This window comes from Aspergillus caelatus, assembly GCF_009193585.1.
Source record: "Aspergillus caelatus strain CBS 763.97 unplaced genomic scaffold BDV27scaffold_90, whole genome shotgun sequence".
Lineage (NCBI taxonomy): Eukaryota > Fungi > Ascomycota > Eurotiomycetes > Eurotiales > Aspergillaceae > Aspergillus > Aspergillus caelatus.
The window spans coordinates 103873-125255 of NW_022475353.1; the positions used below are offsets into that span (position 1 = coordinate 103873).

Below are 21383 nucleotides of genomic sequence, written 5' to 3' on the forward strand. Positions count from 1 at the left end.
ATGTTTATATAATAATATCATCAATGAAAGGATTCGTCTACAGTTGTAAAATCTTCCCCTGATCATTAAATACACGATATACAGATTATGAGTGCTCCTCATCAATGCCCGACGCCGCCTGCTACCCATTGAGCGAACTCCGGGTCTCCAGGACGAGGGAAAAAACCTCGGTCCTCATTTCCATTCCCCGGGGCTCCTGGATTCGCGCCTACATTCCCATCTTGTCTCTGTCTGTTCCGTTGCTGCCTCATGTATACAAGCACTAGCAAAGTCGCGGCTAAGGCAACAATAATAAGGCCTTCTAAAACACTTTCATCGATATCGAGCTCCAGGTCGTCGTAGTAGCCATCTTCATGACGGTCATCGATATGGTGTCGATCTGAACCACCCGATAGCAGGTCATCTTCTTCCTCGGCTCGCTTGTACATCTGTGCACGATAGGCTTCCTCCTCTTCGTCGTTCTCAATGAACGCTGCAATCCATTCTTTCAATGTCCGCCGGGGCTTTGACTCTGAGAATGGGGTCAGCAAATAGCCTATTACTAAAGTTGACTGCGGCATCCATACCTTCTTCGTCTTGGATAGAGTTGATCTTGCCGTTAGTGATTCTGTTCCAATAGCTCCGTAAACGAAGCTTCAGTAAGCTCAATTTTACGGGTAAATAGGCCTCGGTACTCGTCTCGAGTGCTAAATCATAGTATCGTTTGGCCATGTGAAAATCTTGTTCCACAGCGATGCCATTCTCATGCATCCAGCCAAGATTCCAATAGGCTTGTGCACTATAATGGACTTCGGCGGCACTATGATAGCAAGTGGAGGCTTTCTCGGCATCTGCAGCAATACCAATACCGCCCAGGTAATAGTCACCCATCTTAACTAAAGAATCAATGTTTGTCTGTTTGGCGGAACGAGTCCAATAGATAAGGGCCAACGCGGCATTCCGAAGCAGAGACGGTCGAGGTTTCTTTGCTCCCGGTAGGATGCGATCGAAGGACATCAAAGAGCGTTGCTCATCGAGCAGGAATGCTACGTTGGACTGCGCATGCTCATAACCTTGCTCCGCAGCCATCATGGCTGCAACGAGAGCCCGTTCTTTGTCATCATTCTCATATGCGGTGTTTGCCTCATCGAATGATGAATGTATCACTTCGGCTCGTTCTGCGACCATCTTGTAGTATGATGCAGCCATTCCACAATGCCGTTCCCTACCAATACCATTATTGGATAATTCTGCCAGGTAATAGAAGGCTTCCATCCAGCCCCAGCGGGCAGCTAGCTCAAAATACCGGGTAGCCGTTGGGACATCACCTTGGTCCAAGAACAAAGCCCCCAGTCTTGTTTCTGCGGCGGGGAAATCTTGCTCAGATGCGGACTTGAAATATGATGCAGCCCTGAAAGCGTCCTGCTGCACGCCATATCCATGGAGATACATCAGTCCCATTTGATGTTGACAGAGCGAATCCCCATTTGTCACTCCACGCCTGAACCAGGTGAGGGCAGTGGCAAAGTTTTGCTCTACACCTTCACCACGGAGATACATCATCCCTATATGACCCGCTGCTTTCGATGCTAATTTCTCAATTCCAAGAGGATGGTTCGGGTTTACAGACCCGTCCTTGTTCCAATAGCGTTTTGTGATTTGTTTGAAATATTTCATGGCCTTTCGAAGATTTCTAGGCAGACCTCGCGAGCCTTCGTAGTGCATCTTTCCTAGGCTGAAGGTAGCCTTAAGTTCGCCCTTTCTCGACATAAGGTCCAAGTACTCGAGGACATCTTCCAAGCTGGCTTCGGTGCTTGAATGTGCTGCATCACGCATGGCGTTTGGTCCCGAGCTGGATACACTGGCACCTTCGCCATATACGCCGCCCTCCTCGTCAGCCCAACGGTATGATTCCCGAATCATACTATGTCCCCCAGGTGGTCCGGATCGGAAGTACTGAATAGCCTTGTCTGCAACCTTCTTATAGTAATACGTTGCATGGTCGCAATTTCTGGGCATCCCAATACCAGCATGATTTCGATAAGCGAGCGTCATCTCCGACCTCGTGTTTCCCCCTTCCGCGGCGAAAGTATGGTATAATAGCGCCTTCGCCTGGTCTCGCTCAACTCCACCTCCGATACCTGTCGCATACATAAATCCCACCATATACTGTGCCGTACTGTTTCCAGTGGCCGAAGCAAGACTCTGATACCACTGGAACGCTTGCTTGAAGTCTCGTGGATGCGTGTAGTTGCCGTAGAAATTCAACTCCGCTAACAGGAACATCGCATCGGGGTTCTGATCTTTTTGCGCAGCGATCTTAAGTTCGTCCACGGCCTTTGCGACATTTGGGTGGATCTTCTGCCGCTCAGCATTATCTGATGGCGGGCCATTCAGGAACAGAACGCGGAAAGCCTCTTTAAAGTAATGTAATGTGTTCCCCAATATGCCGGACGGTTTCTCGGACGTGACGATCGGGATCTTTGAGTTACGGAGAATTTTGAGGGCGGTATCAACGTGTTCTAGAGAGGCCGTTATCATCTTAGCGCTTAGAGCGACAACAGCTTAGGCCGAACGGGGACACTCACGGCTTCCAGGTCTAGCGCCAGAACCCTCTGTCCCACCTGGAGACTGGTCTGGATGCTGATATGGTTCGTGAGCGACATCAGTGGACGCCTTCGATTCCACTGCAAGCGCCTGCAGTAGCACTAGACCGTAGTCAAGAGATGTCAGCTTCCATCATAAGTTGAGCTCCGCACCCAACACTCACGAAACGCCAAAGGCAAGAAACGCCATAACCACAAGTTTTTCATGTTGTCAGCAAGGAATTGTTAGTACTGATCAGTGAGAAGAACATGGCGAACTGTCCCCGGTTAGAAGAGCATCGCCAGATCCAGACGGATAAGATTAGGGAAGTAATCATGCATTGCATGCTTTCCTAAGAGCTCTAATGCGGAACGGGCCACCTGTCCACGCGGAGGTTCATTTCGCCGACACTACAAAAAAAGCTAACTACATAAATAGTCCTACAGACTGATAAGGCTCAGCATTACCGATCTTCTTCCTCAAATAGGTCTCATAATAGCTGCTATTTTTGTTTTTCTTAATGTTTTTTTTTATATAATTTTTCTTTGCATCCATAACCCCATTCGCACTAAAAGCTGTGTACAGGAGAAAGAGAAAGATTTGTGACCGCATCATTAATACACTCCGTAGCATAATCATATTCTTCCATGCAAACCAGGGGAAACAGCAACATGCAAGAGGGTTAAATCACTTCTAGAGTGATGAACCTTGTAGTCCGGGGCAATTCTAAAAGACGCTTGGTAATTTCAGTGCTCAAAAGAAAAGGAAACAGACTTGGCCAACCCACAAACCTCATTCGCAATTTGAGCGGGCTGGCTCCGAGGCTATCGAATAAGGAATAAACTCATTGGGCCGAAGCATGAAAGAAAACATACATGCAGGAAGGAGAAGAGAAACGAGGCTACAGACGCCCAGATTGTGGAAAAAATAACCAACCAATTCCGCAACTTAGAATGCAAAATGTTTTCTTTTTCGTGGGCTGTTCGATGAAGTGATAATACAATGATACAGAGAAGATACGCATTAAAGCAAACTTCACTGGCGAGGGGACCTTCAAGAAGAGTTAGTAAAGGTAAAGCCTAGGATGCGTGGAAAACAAGACTTACGAAGGGCTGAACGCCGGCGACGTCGGACTATAACCAGGGGAGGTGGGTCCTCCGGGAGATGTCGGCGAGCCGGCAAAATTAGGAGAGGTAGGAGAGTATGTCTGGGGACTAGTGGGAGACCACCCAGGAGATGTAGGTGTATACTTTGGAGATGTTGGTGAAGTAGGCGACAGGTGCCGAGCGGCGCCACCAATAGCGGGACTGGTTGGGCTGTAGCTTGGCGACGTTGGGCTGAATGCAGGCGAAGCTGGACTGAAGCTTGGCGATGTAGGGCTGTAGTTTGGCGATGTCGGCGAAAACCCGGGTGATGTAGGAGAGTACGACGGTGAGGTCGGCGAAGCCTGGCCATACGCCGGTGATGTTGGCGAGTAAGCAGGTGATGTCGGTGCGAAGGACGGGCTCGCAGGAGAGAAACCCGGAGACGTCATGGAGAAACGAGGGCTGGTAATTGCCATACCAGGCGACGTTGGTGAGTAGCTCGATGACGGGGAATAGCCAGGAGATGTGGGATTAGCACTGAATGGACTGCTGGGAGAATAACCAGCTGGACTCGTGGCCGCTGGGCTGAACCCGCCTCCAAAGCCACCGGTCGGCTGATATTCAGTAAAGCCGCCCGGGGATTCAGCACCAGCTTGACGGATAGGAGAGAAATTCGATTCGGGATCAGGTGTACCGATATAAGCGTTATCCTGCATGGGTGAACCGGTGTCATATTGAGTGGCGGCACCGTCAGAGATGATCGCATCCTTGGCGCCGATGGCTCCCATCACGCCAAAGCGAGCATTATTCGAAACCACAGTGTTAAGCATGTTCTGGTCGAGGTAAATGTCAAACTCTCCAGTACCGGCAGGTGCCATCTGTCCCAAAATCAGGTTTTCAGACACGCCGCGGCAATCATCCAATTCTCCAAAGGCTGCGGCCTCCAACAAGATTTCCACCGTCTCTTCGAAAGAACAACGCATAAGAGCACCGTTGTCAGCACGGTTGATACCATGCCGTGTGACTGGCGTCAGGTAACCACGGACAGTCATAACGTCGACCAGAAGAGCCAAATGACGGTGATTGACGTAAGAACCATCAAAGGCAAGCACCTGTGTCAATTCGCGAAGAACAGCCGTACGGGCGGCTTCGATACCAAAGACCTCAAATACCTCAATAAACTGGTTGGAATATGTGCGGCTGGCATCAACTCCAGGAACTGCCAAAACCTCGCCAAGGGCAGAGCCACTTGTCTCAAGAACCCATTCCTTGCAAAGGGGATCAACCTTGCTGGTGAACAATGAACCGTCCTCCAGGACTCGGACTTTGCTCTTCTCGTTGATAAACGCTCGCTCGACACCGTTGACACCGCGAAGTGTTAAAGTATCCAGAAGATGTTGCTCAAGTTTCTTAAGTGTAACGTCATATTCAATATCGTCATCGTCTTCATCCTCCTTGTGGTCCTGGATCTGTCGGATCCGAATAACCTGCTCATCAGCGTTGTTGTCGCTAAAGATAACAGCGATATCCTTGGGATACGCCTGTTTAATTCTGGTAGCAACGTCCTGCACTGTAAGACCCTTGTCAAGAAGCTTCGGCCGACTGAGAATGATACGAAGTAACCATTTGGACTGGCGAGAGGAATCATCCGCCACATCTTCGGGAATAATGAAGTAGGACTCGACCATGTCTCGGTCATTTTCAATAACCGTAGACTGGATGTCGGGATCGTAGTAGATCTCGGTGGCCTCAGTAACGGACCGCAGGCTAGTATGTTCAACGACGCTTCGCAATTGCTTCGCACCCTCCTTGTCATGAGTTCTGCCAGGCTCCTGGTAAACAGTCATAGAAGGCGTCTTGATATTGGTTGCAACGTTGAGAATTTCCTTCAGACGAGGGACACCAAGTGTGACGTTCTTGGACGAGACACCAGCGAAATGGAAAGTGTTCAGAGTCATCTGTGTAGCTGGCTCTCCGATAGACTGGGCAGCAAGAACACCAACCATCTCACCAGCAGGAGCGTTAGCCTTGGCGAACCTACTTTCGATAGCTCCGATAACATGCTGGAACGCGAGTTTATTCATAGAATACTCGGTGACCAGTCTTCGGAACGCTAGACGACTCCGAAGTTGCGCCTTGAACAACAGTGTGGCATTCTCCTGCGCTTCCCGCGAAATCACGTCATCACCGCGCACAATAAGCAGCCGATCAAGCAATGCTTGCACCTGAGGAACAACTTCTGCTGGGTGTAAATCGCTAATTGTTCCCTCGCGGATCCTGAACGTAGTCCTGGCCATCTCGAGAATTCGCTGGACGTTGATTGGAAGCTGCATCATCTCCTCGTCTTCCTTAGCCACAGAACGGAGGAAAGCACGGTCTTTGAGGAGTTGCTCCCATTCTTCATCCAGGTATCTCTGGACTTCGACGTCGCCTGCAATTTCATTGGCCTGTTCCAAGACCTCTGGACCTAAGCTGCGCTCAGGGTCCATTAGATCGACACGGAAACGATCTCTAAACTTGTCGTCAGAACATTTGATGATGTCGACTCGTTGGTTCTCAATATGAGCACCGTCAAGGCCGTCTTCTCCGTAAATAAACTGTATGATATCTCCCAAAGAGTTACGGACAGTGCCATCGTACTTAACCATTACTTCTTCCAAAGCCTTAACCAGCTTTCGCTGAATATAACCGGTTTCTGCGGTCTTGACAGCTGTATCGATAAGACCTTCACGACCAGCCATGGCGTGGAAGAAAAACTCAGTGGGTGTCAACCCACGCAAGTAGGAGTTCTCCACAAAACCACGAGATTCTGGAGAGTAATCATCCTTTGTGAAATGGGGCAAAGTACGATACTTGAAACCGAACGGGATACGTTTACCCTCGACGGATTGTTGACCCACGACAGCAGTCATTTGGGATATGTTGATGGTCGATCCCTTTGATCCAGAACGAGCCATCTGGATGGCATTGTTCAAATCCTTTAAGCTCTTCTCAGTTTCACTACCAGCTTCGTCACGAGCATTGTTGAGTGCACGCGAAACCTTACTTTCAAAGGTTTCTCGCACGTTCATACCAGGCAACGCCTCCAAGGTATTGTCCGTAGCACTAGCAGTAATACTTTCAACCTCCTTCTTTCGTTCCCGGACACAGTTCTCAATTCTTTGGATAGTGACTGCGTCTGGAATGGTGTCACCAATACCAATACTGAAACCATTGTGGAGCAGCCAGTAGTTAACAATAGCCTGCGCACCGTTGAAGAAGGCCACAGCAGTACCTGGCCCATATTCATTGAAAATGGTGTGGATGACACCACCACCACTGGCACCAACAGTCTTCTTGGAAAACATTCCATACATCAACTGTCCACCATGAATGAGAAGACCACCATCATTCAGAGGGGCAAACTTCTCAGAGAGCGCTGAGTTGTCCTTATCCACACGGAGAAGATTGAGCCCCGAAGGAAGCGCCATGCTAATAATTTGCTTACCAGTCCACCTGGGCCTAGGTTTCAAGATTGCTGGCGGGGGAATCACGCCGTCCCAATCAGGAACCCACATCATAAGATTCATTACTTGCTCCTTTGTCAAGAATGTATCACGCCGACAAATCTTGTAAATACCGCAAAGCGTATCCTGTACGATACCCATAAGAGGTCCGTTTCGCTGGGGGGATACAATGTTCATAGGAACCAGAGCAAGCTGGAGTAGTTCTGCGCGAGACTCCTCACTTTGAGGAACATGCAAGTTCATCTCATCACCGTCAAAATCGGCGTTGTAAGGAGTTGTCACAGACAAGTTGAGCCGGAATGTGGAGTACGGCATAACGCGGACACGGTGACCCATCATAGATTCCTTATGAAGTGAGGGCTGTCGATTGAAAAGAATCACATCGCCATCCATGACGTGACGCTCTACCTTCCATCCGTACAGTAGTTGTTGGCCTCCGGCTCTTTTAGCATGGCGCAAGTCAATACGTTCACCGTTATCTCTCACAATATACCTTGCTCCAGGGTGCTCGTTAGGACCATTCGAGACGAGCTGCTGCAATTTGTCGATGTTGTACGGCGTAACAACTTCGGGGTATGTCAAAGTCCTTGCGATACTTTTTGGCACACCAACCTCGTCAAGAGACAGGTTGGGATCACCTGTAATGACAGTACGAGCTGAGAAATCCACACGCTTACCCATCAAGTTCTGTCGCAAACGACCTTCTTTACCCTTCAAACGACTGCGAATTGCTTTCACTGGTCTGTTTGACTTCTGCATAGCCTTTGGCTGGCCAGCAATATCGTTGTCCATGTATGTGGCGACATGATACTGTAATAGAGACTCGAACTCCCGTACCACGTGCTCTGGGGCACCTTCCTGTTCGCAACGCTGGACATTCTGGTTTGCCCGAACAATTTCAGCCAGCTTGTATGTCAGATCATCCTCACCGCGCTGGCCACTAGTGCTACCACCCACAAGCACACTTGGACGGACAGGGGGCGGCGGCACCGGCAAGACAGTGAGAACCATCCACTCAGGACGAGCATAGTCATTACTCAGCCCCATGATACGAACATCCTCGTGAGAGATGTTACGGAAGATGTTCAGAGCCATCTGGGGGGTGATTGTCTTCTTCTCTGGCTGCTGCATATCCATCTCGTCCATCATGCTCTTGCTAGGTTTCCATGTCCCCACCAAGGTGATTCCCTCTTTGCGAATAGTCGGTTGGGCATTTCCGCACCCACCGTGCATTCTCGTTGGTTTGGAGCTCTCTTTCGCATACGGCTCGTCCTCATCCGGAGGAGGGTCAGCTTCACATATCGTGACATCTTTCGATAGTCGCCAGATGTGGTCGAAACGTCTCTTCGGGTCTCTCATGCGGAGGGCTTCAAGGAACTTGGAATCAGACTGGTTTCATGTCAGCAAATTTGCCATATTAGATTTGCCATCCCGTGAGGGATGACTAACCGTGTTGGCTTTGATCTTTCCACAGTTGTGGCAGACCGTCTCAAGAAGCTTCTTGATTTTCGTCAAGAAACCTATGAGTGAACGTTAGCAATAACCTCAAAGTATACAACAGCGAAATATATAAACATACCGATATGAAAAACAGGAGTGGCAAGCTCAATATGTCCAAAATGTCCCGGACATTCCTTCTGGCCTTCCTCACAAGTCTCGCAGTTCCACTGCCGATCAATGGTTCCCAAGCGAGGATCGTTCAGACCTTTTGTTCGCGGCCGTTGCCTTTGTTCGTCCTAGTTTACACCCGGTCAGAGGCGATCGTAACTAGGCGGTCAGGAAGAAGCGATTAGGGAAAACAAACCATAGTCTCTGGGTACTCCACATGAACCACACTCATTCGTTTGATCTCTTCTGGTGAGAAGAGACCAAACTGAATTTCCTTGATGGTGCGCAAAGGCGCCTTGGAATAGGGGAAGTAAACGTTCGACATGATGGCTGTTGTCGCGGAAACGTGTCACTCGAGAGATGGGGCTGAATCACGGATCGAACAGATCTAAGGATGAAATATTGCTAAGAAACGTCTCGAATAGCTCTATTCTATCAATAGTCAGGCGTGCAGAAGCGACGATGAAAGAAATTGCAAGCAGCTGGCCGGGTGAGGCCTTTGGCAGCCCTTGCCACGAGGGCGCCTGCGACCTTGTTCTCCGACGTCGCGAAAGTCGAAAAAGGGCGGAGGAAAAGGATTCACGGTCGGTCTTGGCGACTTTTCCGACTCGCAAAACGATATCGCGATGCCAAACGCGATGATCGGGGACGTTGGGGGATGGGAAAGCAGTGTGTCGAGGTGATGAAAGGGAGATGGTTGGACGTCAGGTCGTCCCCGATGGGGCACGAGTTTTCTGAGCCGCAACCTGCGGCTAGCGTGGCGCTCACTAAAAGTCTGTGACGCTAAGACTCGTACCCAGCAGAGATTGGCGTGTTGTTCCAATTATGGCCAATCATTAAGCTACGATTGAGATTATAGTGGGCCATCCGCTTTGCTTTCTAAATGACCTCTCACCGCCCGCCAGCCTGTTTCTAATCTTCAGCATTTGCTCATCTACCGTGAATCTCCCCGCGTAGAGACTGTCTCAGTGGTCACCAAATGAACACTGAATGATTGCTCTCACCCATTCCTCCTGGCCTTTAGTCTGGGCTGGGATCATCCCGAACCTCTCGTTACTCTTACGTTGACTTTTCCTGCCACTCTGTCTTGAGCGCATGCCGATAATTTGTTCAGCGCAATGAATTTGTCTCTTCTCGATCCCTTTGTCCTGGCGCAGGACTATCCCGACACATTTACAGAGAAACTGAGTATACCACGTCGAACCCACTTTACCAACAATCTTTCGCTGACAGTTGCAGGAAGCGGCCATGCGACATGTCTACGATTCAACCGCAAGGGAGATTATCTAGCCTCTGGACGAGTTAGTGAATCAATAACCCACCGCTATCGTTGCGATATCCTATTGACCCCCTTACAGGTTGACGGCACGGTGGTCATATTTGATTTAGAGACGAACGGGGTTGCACGGAAACTACGGGGTCACACCAGGCAAATTCAGTCCCTGAGGTACGTACGCTATGTTACGAAACACCGCTCGATCGGAACGACTGACTATAAATCGATATGTAGTTGGTCAAGGAATGGCCGCTATCTACTCAGTTCATCGCAAGATTGGAAGTGTATCCTGTGGGACTTGAAAGATGGTTCCCGAGTACGCACGGTCCGATTCGAAGCTCCTGTATATATTGCTGAATTACATCCTTATAATCAGTGAGTCTCTTCTGATCACCCCTTCACGTTCCATTCCTAAAGCTTTTTGACTACCTAGTTTACTTTTTGTTGCCTCCCTCTTCGAGGACCAGCCTGTTTTGGTTGACGTTTCATCCCCTAAGCCCATTAAGCGCATTCTTCCCTCCGCTCCATTTCGGCCCCCGCCACCTAAATCCGAAGAAGTTGACCCCGCTGTGGCCGCAAAGCAGGCAGCCCAAGACGCGAAGCACTCAACATGTGTTACCATTTTTACCGCTTTAGGAAATCACATTATAGCAGGTACATCTAAAGGGTGGATCAACATAATTGAAACACAAACATGCGCGACAATTCATTCTACTCGTCTTTGCAATGGAGTGGTGATCCTACTTCGCCTTGCCAGCAACGGCCGAGACCTGCTAGTTAATAGCTCCGATCGAGTGATACGCACCATCCTCATGCCAGACCTCTCCCAGCTAGGTATTGACTTAGAACCTACCAACATCAAGCTTCAGGTCGAACATAAGTTCCAGGACGTGGTCAACCGACTAAGCTGGAACCATGTCACCTTTTCTTCGACGAGCGAATTCGTCACCGCATCCACCTTCATGAATCCTGACATTTATGTTTGGGAGCGGAGTCACGGTTCCCTGGTGAAGATCCTTGAGGGCCCTCGAGAAGAGCTGGGCGTTGTGGAATGGCACCCTTCCCGCCCTATGGTAGTCGCCTGTGGTTTGGAATCTGGATGCATCTACACATGGTCGATTGTGACTCCTCAAAAATGGTCCGCGCTAGCGCCTGATTTCGGCGAAGTCGAAGAAAACGTTGAATATGTTGAACGCGAAGATGAATTCGACGTTCACCCTGCGGAGGAAATTCACCAACGTCGGCTTGACCAGGAAGACGAAGTTCCCGACGTGTTAACCATCGAGCCCCACAAAAGCGGTACAGATGAAGAGATGGAATCATTCCGCATGCCTGTTCTTCTAGATATTTCAGACAGCGAAAGTGAAGAGGACATCGTTGCCGTGGGTCCCGGCACAATGCGGAGGCGTAGCCCCGGCGCTGGCCGTGACTGGGCCAACGGAGATGGGGAGAAAGAAACTACTGGAGGTAGAAACGGTACCTCCCGGGGACAAAAGGGCCGCCGGCGTTGAAATGAACACACGTATGAGTATGAGTTCGCAATATAGTATTAGATAATTTACCGGAGCATTTGTCTTTTGAGTCATTGGGTGGATGGTGGGTGTCTTGAAGGCTATCGAGGCGTTTGGCGAAATACCCAGAAACTGGTATCTCACACACTTGCATTTTCGGATCATGTTAGCTGGTAATGAGGGCCTGCAAAAGATCACGTGGATAAATTCTCTCCATTGTATTATATAAATTTTTATCGTCTTTTTATATGGTATCATGTTACAAATCTCGAATAAAACAATGGCGATGATTGGATCATGTCGTCACAGATAGAATGAAATGAACTGGGTATACAGCTATCAACAATACACTCACCCGAATCGCCATGAGTATGCTGTTAGTTGGCAAGCGGGGTAGCATGCAACGCCAGGGATTGATGGGGTCCAGAAAAGTGCGATGGATGAGCCACGGCCAGATTAAGAACAGGCATAGCCCGTGTCATGCCATGAATGACCTGCCAATATTCTGCAATCCCATTGGTTTGTTGATAGGGAGAAGAGCCGCATCGTACTATATCTTTTGGATGAAACATCTTTGGCTTGCCTGTTTGGCCTGGGTGTTTTGCTTAAACTCACTCGCAAGACGCACGCCGGCTTATGCTCAGTTCGATATTGGTTTTGCGAATGCCCGGGTCCAAATCGAAAGTTATGATAATCAAAGCAAGCTCCGTGCATTTCCATCAACCTTCTAGGTGTCTCTGGAGTGATGGGAGTTTAGTGCATCGCTCGTGGCTGCTTTCACCAACAGCATAAACAGGACGTCTACGACCAAAACCCCAGTAATGGAGCTCTCACGACGCACTAGATTTCCCAAAGAGATAGAGGTCTCAAACCCAATTTGAGTTGGAATTTGCTTTTGCAGTATGCAAATAGCGGCTCAGGGCCATTGTGTGCAAGCTAGAAAGTGGCGCCACACATTCATATCGAGCCACAGCATATTGAGAGGGCTCATCTCATGAAGGCGCAGATAGAGGGGATTGCATGGACGGTGATTTCGCCCATCCCATAACTCGGGGGCTGGGCACTAGTGACACTGCTGGCGCATGTTTGGATGTCCATCGTGCGCATGTTGGTGGAAAGAATCAATTCGCAGAAGGCTTCCGTGCTTGGTATATATGAAGAATGTTGTACGCATGTAGTTCTTTGTTGAATGCCTCCGACTTGACTTCTGACGAAATGCGCAGGATCCGGTCCAAATCCCAGCCAAAAACACGACTGAAAGGCGCCATACTGAGTGATTCAATACTCTCTGACACAGCCAAATTATACCAGCGAGCAACTTTTCTTTCGTGCTCATCCTGATGCCATGGGTTAAGGGGCAACCCCACCATTTGATGATCGATATCGGTAAACCCAGCCTCCTGCAGATCTCGGATTGTATCACGAGAATTGTGGGTTATAGGCCGCATGGCATCTTGTGTAGCCTGCTTTAGGAATTGGTACCACTGTCGAATAGCCAGTCCCTCGAGAGGACGGTCATCGCAACGCGGTTCAAAGTCGATCTCCACCTGTTCAAACCAAGCCCCAGGTCGAAGGTGAGCGAATATTCTCCGGTACAGGTTGGGCCACCCCATCACACTTCCACATCCCATCTGCAGGTGAATCAGGTCCCAAGAGTCCTCACCCATGGCCCAAGGACTCTCGAAGTCGAACGGGGCGTAAAACTCGCAATTCTTTGGGTGGTTTGAGGGCTGTATGGGAGCAAGGTCGACCCCAACAACGAAAGCGTCTGGGTATTTGTTGGCAACATCAATTGCCCATATCCCGGTCCCGCAGCCCAAGTCCAGAAATCGACCATTTCTGGGATGCGGGGCGTACATTAGGCCATCCGATACCCTTGCCACCGTGAATAATTTGTGGAAGATATCAAGGCGATCTTGCTCCTGCTCATCGCATGGTAGCATATATACCCCTTTGCGGTACGCATGATACATTCGTCCGTTTTCTTCATAGAAAGGCTGTTTTTCAGAACTCCTAGAGAAAGACAGCAACAACAAAGAAGAACATTAGTCGTCCAACAATAACAGCTTCGGCAGAGTGAATAACTGACGCAGCCCAGAAATAACAACAGGAGATTAAGGAAACGGGGAAGAATTACTTGCTATGAGTGGAATTCAAACTTGGAGAACCATTACGGTACCACTGGCTATAACCAGAGGGCTCTCGTGCTGGGGGATCTCTGTCTGTAATGGCGTGGATATCCATAGCGTCCGAGTTGTTTCTTGATCGACTAGATGCCAACGACTGTGAGTAGTGCGGATCGTATGGTGGTGAGGCCATCGCCGGAAGACGCTGACCAGTCTGGCCGTTTCCAAACATCCCGTGTGGTGAAGGGTCGGCAAGAAGTCTGGTAATTTAAGATGGTGACGAGGGGAAGAATGCCGGCGTCGATGGCGACAGGCTGATGTCAGTAGTGTGGACGCTTGTAGATCGTGTATATGGTATATATATTGAGTGACGAATAAAACATAGAGTAGAATGGGGCTGAGCCTAGTGAATGGACGGCAAGTTCATTCATAAATTTAAGGGAGTGAAAAGCGAAACACAAGATATCATTCGCAGTATTAGAGAGAAAGACGAGAATTCAGGGGGAGAATCAGAAAAGTAAAGAGGGAAAATAAAAAAAGAATAAATGATAAATAAAAATGAAAATGAAAATGAAAATAAAAATGAAAATAAAAAATAGAAAAATAGAAAAATAGAAAAGTTGGAGATAGGACCAGGCAGAGAATCAATGGTCACATCCACTTAAACACAGAAGGGCAGAAACGGAAAAACCAAGAAGGTGACCAGCCAAAAGTACCGAAGGCAAAGAAATAATAATAGACAACACCGTGCTGTCTCCCCGCGATGCCAGTCGGGAAATCCACAGAGAAGTAGCGGTCACGGCGCAAGCAATCACTGGGCACAAATTGTCAACAACGGACTGGAGTTGTCACGTCTAACCATGGATGGGTGGTCGATCCAAGGTCATCAATTGGGACGGATTCACCCAGCACCATACCACGGAAGAGAAGATTAATGAGCGGAGCCCTGAGGGGGCGAGATTTGGTAGTGGTGGACGAGGGGGAAGCGAGAAGAAGCCCTGCAATGGAAAGCCTGCCTTTAAGGTTGTTGCAGCCGCTGTCTTGTCCCCGTTGGGCCCACGGGTGGGAGGGCGGGGCGGTTAAGTTATGGAAGAAGCCTGAGGCTGTCACCTTGGGCTGTCCGGTATCCTTTGGTATGTAACGCTCTTTTTTCACTCCTTTTCCTCTCTCTCTCTCTCTCTATTTTCCAGCAGAAAATAGGCGTGAGCAACGCTGGGCTGTATGAGTGTGCCTTCTATTAATGTGTCATTTGATAATCTAACGAACTAGTCGCCTTAAGTGAATGTACACGACTACAGAGTGTCGACTTTCAGACGGTGTTGTGGGTGGTATCCCATCGGAATCATTGGTCGGAGAGGTTAACACCGCCCCTCCATAAACCATGGTATATCCCCTCATTAGTACCTGTCCGTCATCAACAACCCTACATGGATTATCTTTTAGTGGTTACTAGCCTTAAAGACTCTGGTAGCGCCCATTCAATCTATCCATGGATCTTGACCAGCCGGTTGCACGATTTTGATATAATTTAGGTATGTTCGTATTCATGTACGTACATGGATACCAATTTACATACATACTTACAGGTACGCATAAGAGGTGCGTAAAGATACCCTGTATGGTTGTATCATGAGGTGTGTATGGTATATGTATGTACAGTTATGTTTGTTCATTATACATACATCATACAAGGTATAGACGTCTAGGCACACATTAGCCCACAGATGTCTCTTTTTTTTTTCTCTCTTACTCTTCTCGCCCCTTCCTGTGTGTCCTCCTACTCTAAATTTGTCCGTATCTCGACTAAAGGTGTAGCCTAAATCATCAGCTAAAAAACCCGTAAGTAACTAGATACATAAAGACATACATCAATTAAGTACAAAAACCACGGTTAAATCTTAGATTAGATTATGTCTTGTCACAGGAGCCGGCAAGCTTCTGTCGTATACGGAGTAAATTAGTAGGGACTAGTACCTAGAGGGTTCGATCGACTCTTTTAGGCTGATAGTGATAAGTTGGTTAGGTATTATACGAAGGACTTCGTGAAGGTCCCTATTTTGTTTCTACAATTATCGTCCTAAGAAGACCCGAATAAATAAACAAACAGATAAATAAAATAGGTGAATATGAAGATATCGTATGGCATATAAGCATCGCCTATATCCCTCTATTCTCATGGTAATTTATAACATTGGTGATGTGGGTATATATACTATACAAAAGGTCTTGTACAGCGTAAAGCGTTGTTCCACATTGCTCTGCACTGCTACTGTCACTGTGTCGGCGGGGGTGGGAGAAAAAGGTTCCCACCACAATTGTCAGTACTCAGTGCTACCTTGTAAGTTGGAGCAAATGCAGATATATGGGTCCAACCGAGAAGCGAAAAGTGACTTCCGGGCGGGATGCGGACCGCCTCCCACACTTAGTGAGGTGACTGAAAGTTTGCTCGTGGGCCACTAAGATAAAACATCTCCGTGACCAAAACAATCGCTGCCCTCAATTTCAGGCACACAAGCGTCAGGCAGCGGTACCAGCACTGTGGTTGCAGGATTCGAAGCTTCGGGCGTGGCTCCCCTTCGAGTAGCGCCCGAAAAAAAACAAACCAGAATTGGCCCCAACCCTCCATTTCCGCAGGGTCACTAATCACGGCATTGCGTGCAGCCGCTCCGGCGCGGATCGACCGTGAAGTTCGTACGAAACTATGCCGGATTGCGGGTAGTAGGCAAGCAAGGAAATTTTTTTTTCATTTTCGTTTTTCATTTTTCTTCCCCATTTAGCATTTTCCCCTACTCTCGCCCCAGGATTTTCCTTAGCACTATACCGACTCTACCTGGTACTAGCTTCTCTCTCTCTCTTAAGTTATACATAACAATACAATGTTACATACATACCTTCCCCATCTGTACTACGTATCAAGGTCTTACTATGTACACACCATACTCGATCTGCATTCAGGTGGACATCACACATGACGTTTAATTTGAGCTAGGCATATATGCAGCATTTCTTAGGTACTGCTAAGAGTAAGGTAACAAAGAGATTATCCAGATCGTGTCAATCTAATCATCAACAGCATTGGAAGTCATCGCCGTAACTTTACCCCAAGCGCCGTGGTTCCTGTACATACGCATGCAAGTAGTCCATGCATCGCCGGGTACACATCCCATACTTACCGCGTGGCCGTATGTGCCCACTCTGTACGACGTTTTCTATGCGCCGAGTTCATGCCCATGTGATTCGTAAATAATAGACAAGTGTGATCGGTTGATCATCTCACCGCTTCCCAGACTCTCGGGTCCATGATGGTGATGCATGGATGAGTTCAAATTACCTGAGCTTCCTGCATTGTAAGTCATCGTGCATACGCACTTTTGGAGAACCAACTCTTCAGTACCTGCTCATTTGCCCACACGCCCTCATCTTTTCCTCTTTTGCTTTTTTTTTTTTTTCTTTCCTCTTCTTCTTTCCCTTCTCTCTGAATTCACATATAATGTACCGCCAACGTGTATCATGTTGAAATTATGTCTCAGAATGACTGGAGCGTTGACAGTCCCGTTTGATACGGCCTCCACCTTCATCGAGAAGCGAACTACTCGACCATCATTTCCAGGGACAAGGATAAAAGTCTTGCCTAATGAACCTTAGTTGAAGATTTCAATTTTCAGCGACCAACTAGTTCTTGGGTAGGCCACACTATTGGTCTCCCAGAAGCTTCAGCAACTAAAAGCGAGACACAGTCGCTCTTGCTCGGCACCTCTGGGCTGTGGAACAACGCAAGCCTCTCAAACTGCAGCTCAGTGACCTGCGCCGATTTGCCCCTCCGGGTGGTTAGTAGGCTCTCTCTCCCATCGTATCATTTGTTTTGTATCCACACTACCGTTTTCGGTACAGCATCCGTTGGATTTATCTGCCGGGCGCTTTGTGTGTCTGTCTATTCGTCCTTCCACTTGGGTCTTGTGAAAAATAGCTATAACTCTAAAAATTTTTGGAAACAGAAAAAAAAAAGGAAATAATAAATAATAAAAAAAAAGAAAAAAAAATTAGATCCCATCCCTTTCTTCTCCACTGATGATTTTAATCTTCGGTACCATATCACAGATTGTAAGCGCCGTCTACCATGTCTTTCTTCGTCTTGGGTCTCAAAAACCCAAATGCGTCAGCAGGTTGCCGGCTGGCCTCAAAAGCCCCGTAACGAGGTGTCAGAGTCCACTCTATCTTTTCCGTGTGTCGTCGTGTCTATCGCAGGACGGCTTGTGTTTCGTGTTTGACCCATTTAGTATTTCGCAGAAGATCAGGCGCGTCATTTCAAATTTGGAGCGACAACTCACCGACTTCAGGGCAGAAATGCGCATCCCCCAATCACACCAATGGTACCACCAACGGAGGATTGCCTATTCTCAGCGTTGTCTCGACCTTCACTTTTATGCGCATTTGGTTGGTAACCAATGAGAATCTCTTCTTTGTCCCCAATTGAAAAGGGTAGTATGCGATATTTTCCAGATAATACTAAATAGATACTACAGAGTATTTCCTGCCCCTTTGTTAATGGCCTGGCCATGACCGGTTTAGTGCTTTACTCGTTTCATTTTCCCCTTTTGCGAACCAAATGGTAGAAAAGAGCGTCTCGACCACAAAAAGACCTTCAAGTTCTACATCTTCCAATTTCCTTACTAAAAAGCCCCTGTGTGTTGGCTCTCAACTAACTGCCCTGGGCCAGGCATGAAGGGTACTACCCCGTTCGAGTCACTACATGAGGCACCAAATGGGCCACCTGCGTCACAGTGGGTTGAATAAACGACAATTATCCAATGATTAAGGTGAAGAATGCAATGGTTTCATCTCTACGACGTCCTTAAGAGATTATCGTCCTGTCAGTCACCGGCCCGGTTTGCTTAATGCTTCATGCCCCAAGCAGGGACACCTTTTTAGGAACGTTGAAACCACTTCGGGGTTGTTTTGCGGCAGTGCATATGCAGCTACTCCTGGATTCGCTGTTTTCGGAAATGGAAGGAACACTCCTGGGCAGAAACTGGACGATTCGTCTTCCCTGCCCCCCAATGCTCCACACTGCTATAATACTACGAATAAGCTCCTCTGGGCATTGACCAATCCTGTCGCCACTACCATCATTCATTGATTCATATCACTGCGCCATACAGTACCCTCGGGCGAAAGCCCTTATTCCATTCTGTGGTCGGTCAATATCCGACTCAGCGCCCGTCCAGTAGATCGTCGCTAACTCAGTCCGTTCTTCCAAGCTTCCCAGCATGACAAATATCGAAAAACCTGTCACCTTTGGTGGAATAGCGAACACTGAATAACTTGTTCAGTATACTGTCCTATAACGAAATATATCGTATTGAGTGAGAACCCAGGTGCGTTGGGATTTTAACTTGGTATTTTCATATATGGACAGTGGACTGCCCCCATTAACTCTCGCCCGGTGAGTTTCGATCTCCTAGGGTTAAAACCACAGAGCTACTGCGTCAATTTGAACTTGTGAAAGTACTCTGGAGCCTGGTCTCAACGCCTCAGGTTGCTGTGTATCCTGATCTCTACTGCGGCTAGCCGCCCGTCTCAGGTTAGAAAGCGGGGATGTATGGGAAGAAGTCTAGGGGGCGTAGACTCAACGGTAGTAGCCCTATGGGGGCACAGTTCCAGAGCCTGGGCATGCAGTCGGCTTCATTAATCATGTCAGGTGGTATTGCCGCTATCCTTGTTATAGTTTGTGTTCTAGTATATATATTCTAAACAATACCTATGGCCAACGTTCCTGGAAAAATAAACGGACTGAATAAAAATATGATTGGTGAGTTAGATAGCACAATCTGTCAGGAACGGTGAATAAAGGAATATAAAGAAAATGATAACCGGTAGTGGTTCAGTTTCATTCGTACTAGGTATGGATAGTAAGTACCTAACTAGGCTTGTGACCAATGTTTGAAGTTGTTTGTTTGGGTTTTTCCCCGTGCCACTCTTTGGTGCCACATACGTGAGGCATCCGAACGAAGGCCCCTCCCTGGAAGCAGAATCGAAAAAGGAAATTTCTTGGCTTTCGCGCAGCTTCCGCCAAAAGGCCCGAAGTAACCATCGGCGAATCCGGAAAAGAAAAAAAAGAAAAAAAGCAAAGAGAACAGGCCATTCTAAGAATCAACTGTCATATCCAACACCAATCTCCTTTCGGTCGGTCGCTTATTTCCTATCAGAGTAAGCCACGTCAAGGAAAAGACAAAGAAGTTGGTTTTAGCAAGAACTTTCCTGTCTGTCTTGATATCGCGACCCCCGGCAGCCACCTACTACCTGTGGGACGAAAGTAACAGACAGTCTTCGGCCGGTAACTAAGTCAGTAAAACACGCATTGCATTCTGCTTTTGCGGGGCTATTTATCTATCCCTCTGAGGCTGAGACTTCAGTGCCTTTGATTGGTCAAGTAGAAAATTGCCCTAAGACAGGACACCACACCAGGGTTTGTTATACTACACGATCATTGTCCAACCATGCATACACTCAAAGCCACAGCGTCTTCATCGCTCTCACTCGCTCAGGACAATTACATCTACTCCATTGCTTCATCAAGCCCAGGCTCATTCGCAGCCATTGCTTCGGACGACTCACTGCGTGTGTTTGACGCCGCTAGTCTTGGCCATGTCTCTGTGGTGGCTGCCGACGCCCACAAGGGAGTTACGTCGTTGAAATCGTACGATGCGGGTCAGCAACTGCTTGCCACTGGAGGAAGAGACGGGAGGGTGAAGCTTTGGGATCTGCGGAATGGCAAGAGGTCGGCAGTTGTAGAGGTGGAGACATGTAAGATTCCCTGCTTTCTTTCCCACCCTCCCTTGTTCTTCATTTCCCCCCTCCTTTTTCTTGCTACCTACGGCTTGGCTATGTTATGGCCCCGGACATACGTCGCACTGCCTTTTGAAGAGAACTTTTTCTAGCAACAAACATGGATACATCTTGATGTGTTGGTCAACTCCAACTATTCAGAGCTTACGATGCATTGGTACAGTCGACTGATTGCTAATCCCGCCTTCTCTAACAGCAAGGGACGCACCGGTTCTATCTATAGCCTGTTGTCCTGCAACAAACAGCCTCGTAGCCGGCACTGAGCTTGTTTCTTCCCAGGCTGTTGTTGCTTTTTGGTGAGTTCATCGCATTCCATGTGGGTTTAGCCACACATTTCCGGTTGACAATTCACGAGCTGCTAACTGACGTAACAGGGATGTCAGATCCCCGGGTCAATCTCGACTTCAGTATGTTGAAAGCCACAATGACGATGTCACTGAGGTAGGCCTACTCCTGTACCTTGGTTATACTTTTCCCCTAACAAACTTTCTTGATGAATCGCAGCTCCAATATCACCCAACGAGGAACAATATCGTGCTTTCCGGAAGCACGGATGGTCTAGTCAACGTCTATAACACCAATATTACAGACGAAGATGAGGCTCTTGTACAAGTTATCAACCATGGCTCAGTACATCATGCCGGTTTCTTAAGCGAGAGGACCATTTATGCTCTCAGTCACGATGAAGTCTTCTCGATTCATCCGGCTACGGATCCGGAAGAGGAAGCGCAGGAGCCTAATCCTGTGCAGTTCGGAGACTTGAGACAGCCCCTAGGCTGTGAATACATTGCTCAGCTATGCGTTGGCAGTCAGGGCCCCTATGTCGCCGCTGGCCATAAAATGTCAGTTTTTTTTTTTTT

The 21383-nt window shown here is 48.2% G+C and overlaps 4 protein-coding genes across 4 annotated transcripts; 2 read left to right on the forward strand and 2 right to left on the reverse strand.

Annotated features, from left to right (window-relative positions):
* Window positions 1-101: 101 nt before the first annotated feature.
* Window positions 102-9089, reverse strand: BDV27DRAFT_145323 (DNA-directed RNA polymerase II core subunit RPO21; the record flags this gene model as incomplete). Its single annotated transcript, XM_032070397.1, has 8 exons — window positions 102-511; window positions 567-2501; window positions 2568-2687; window positions 3257-3291; window positions 3672-8545; window positions 8606-8676; window positions 8736-8892; window positions 8961-9089. The coding sequence occupies 8 exons, from the start codon at window positions 9087-9089 to the stop codon at window positions 102-104; spliced, it is 7731 nt and encodes a 2576-aa protein (XP_031927512.1).
* A 655-nt stretch (window positions 9090-9744) lies between these two features.
* BDV27DRAFT_115010 (Set1-mediated histone H3-K4 methylation subunit Swd1) lies at window positions 9745-11734 on the forward strand. The gene is made up of 5 exons (XM_032064626.1): window positions 9745-9952; window positions 10004-10065; window positions 10123-10211; window positions 10275-10415; window positions 10474-11734. The coding sequence occupies exons 1-5, from the start codon at window positions 9883-9885 to the stop codon at window positions 11549-11551; spliced, it is 1440 nt and encodes a 479-aa protein (XP_031927513.1). The 5' UTR covers window positions 9745-9882; the 3' UTR covers window positions 11552-11734.
* A 743-nt stretch (window positions 11735-12477) lies between these two features.
* On the reverse strand, window positions 12478-14207 carry BDV27DRAFT_115023 (class I SAM-dependent methyltransferase). Its single transcript, XM_032064627.1, has 2 exons — window positions 13689-14207; window positions 12478-13564 (listed from the first exon to the last, which is right to left on the reverse strand). Exons 1-2 carry the CDS (start codon window positions 13907-13909, stop codon window positions 12673-12675), a joined length of 1113 nt encoding a protein of 370 aa, XP_031927514.1. The 5' UTR covers window positions 13910-14207; the 3' UTR covers window positions 12478-12672.
* Window positions 14208-20174: 5967 nt separating this feature from the next.
* BDV27DRAFT_157888 (WD repeat protein) lies at window positions 20175-21369 on the forward strand (the record flags this gene model as incomplete). The annotated part of the gene is made up of 4 exons (XM_032072594.1): window positions 20175-20481; window positions 20720-20819; window positions 20898-20964; window positions 21028-21369. Coding segments are annotated over 4 exons (816 nt in total), but the record flags the coding sequence as incomplete, so codon positions are not given.
* Window positions 21370-21383: the final 14 nt, after the last annotated feature.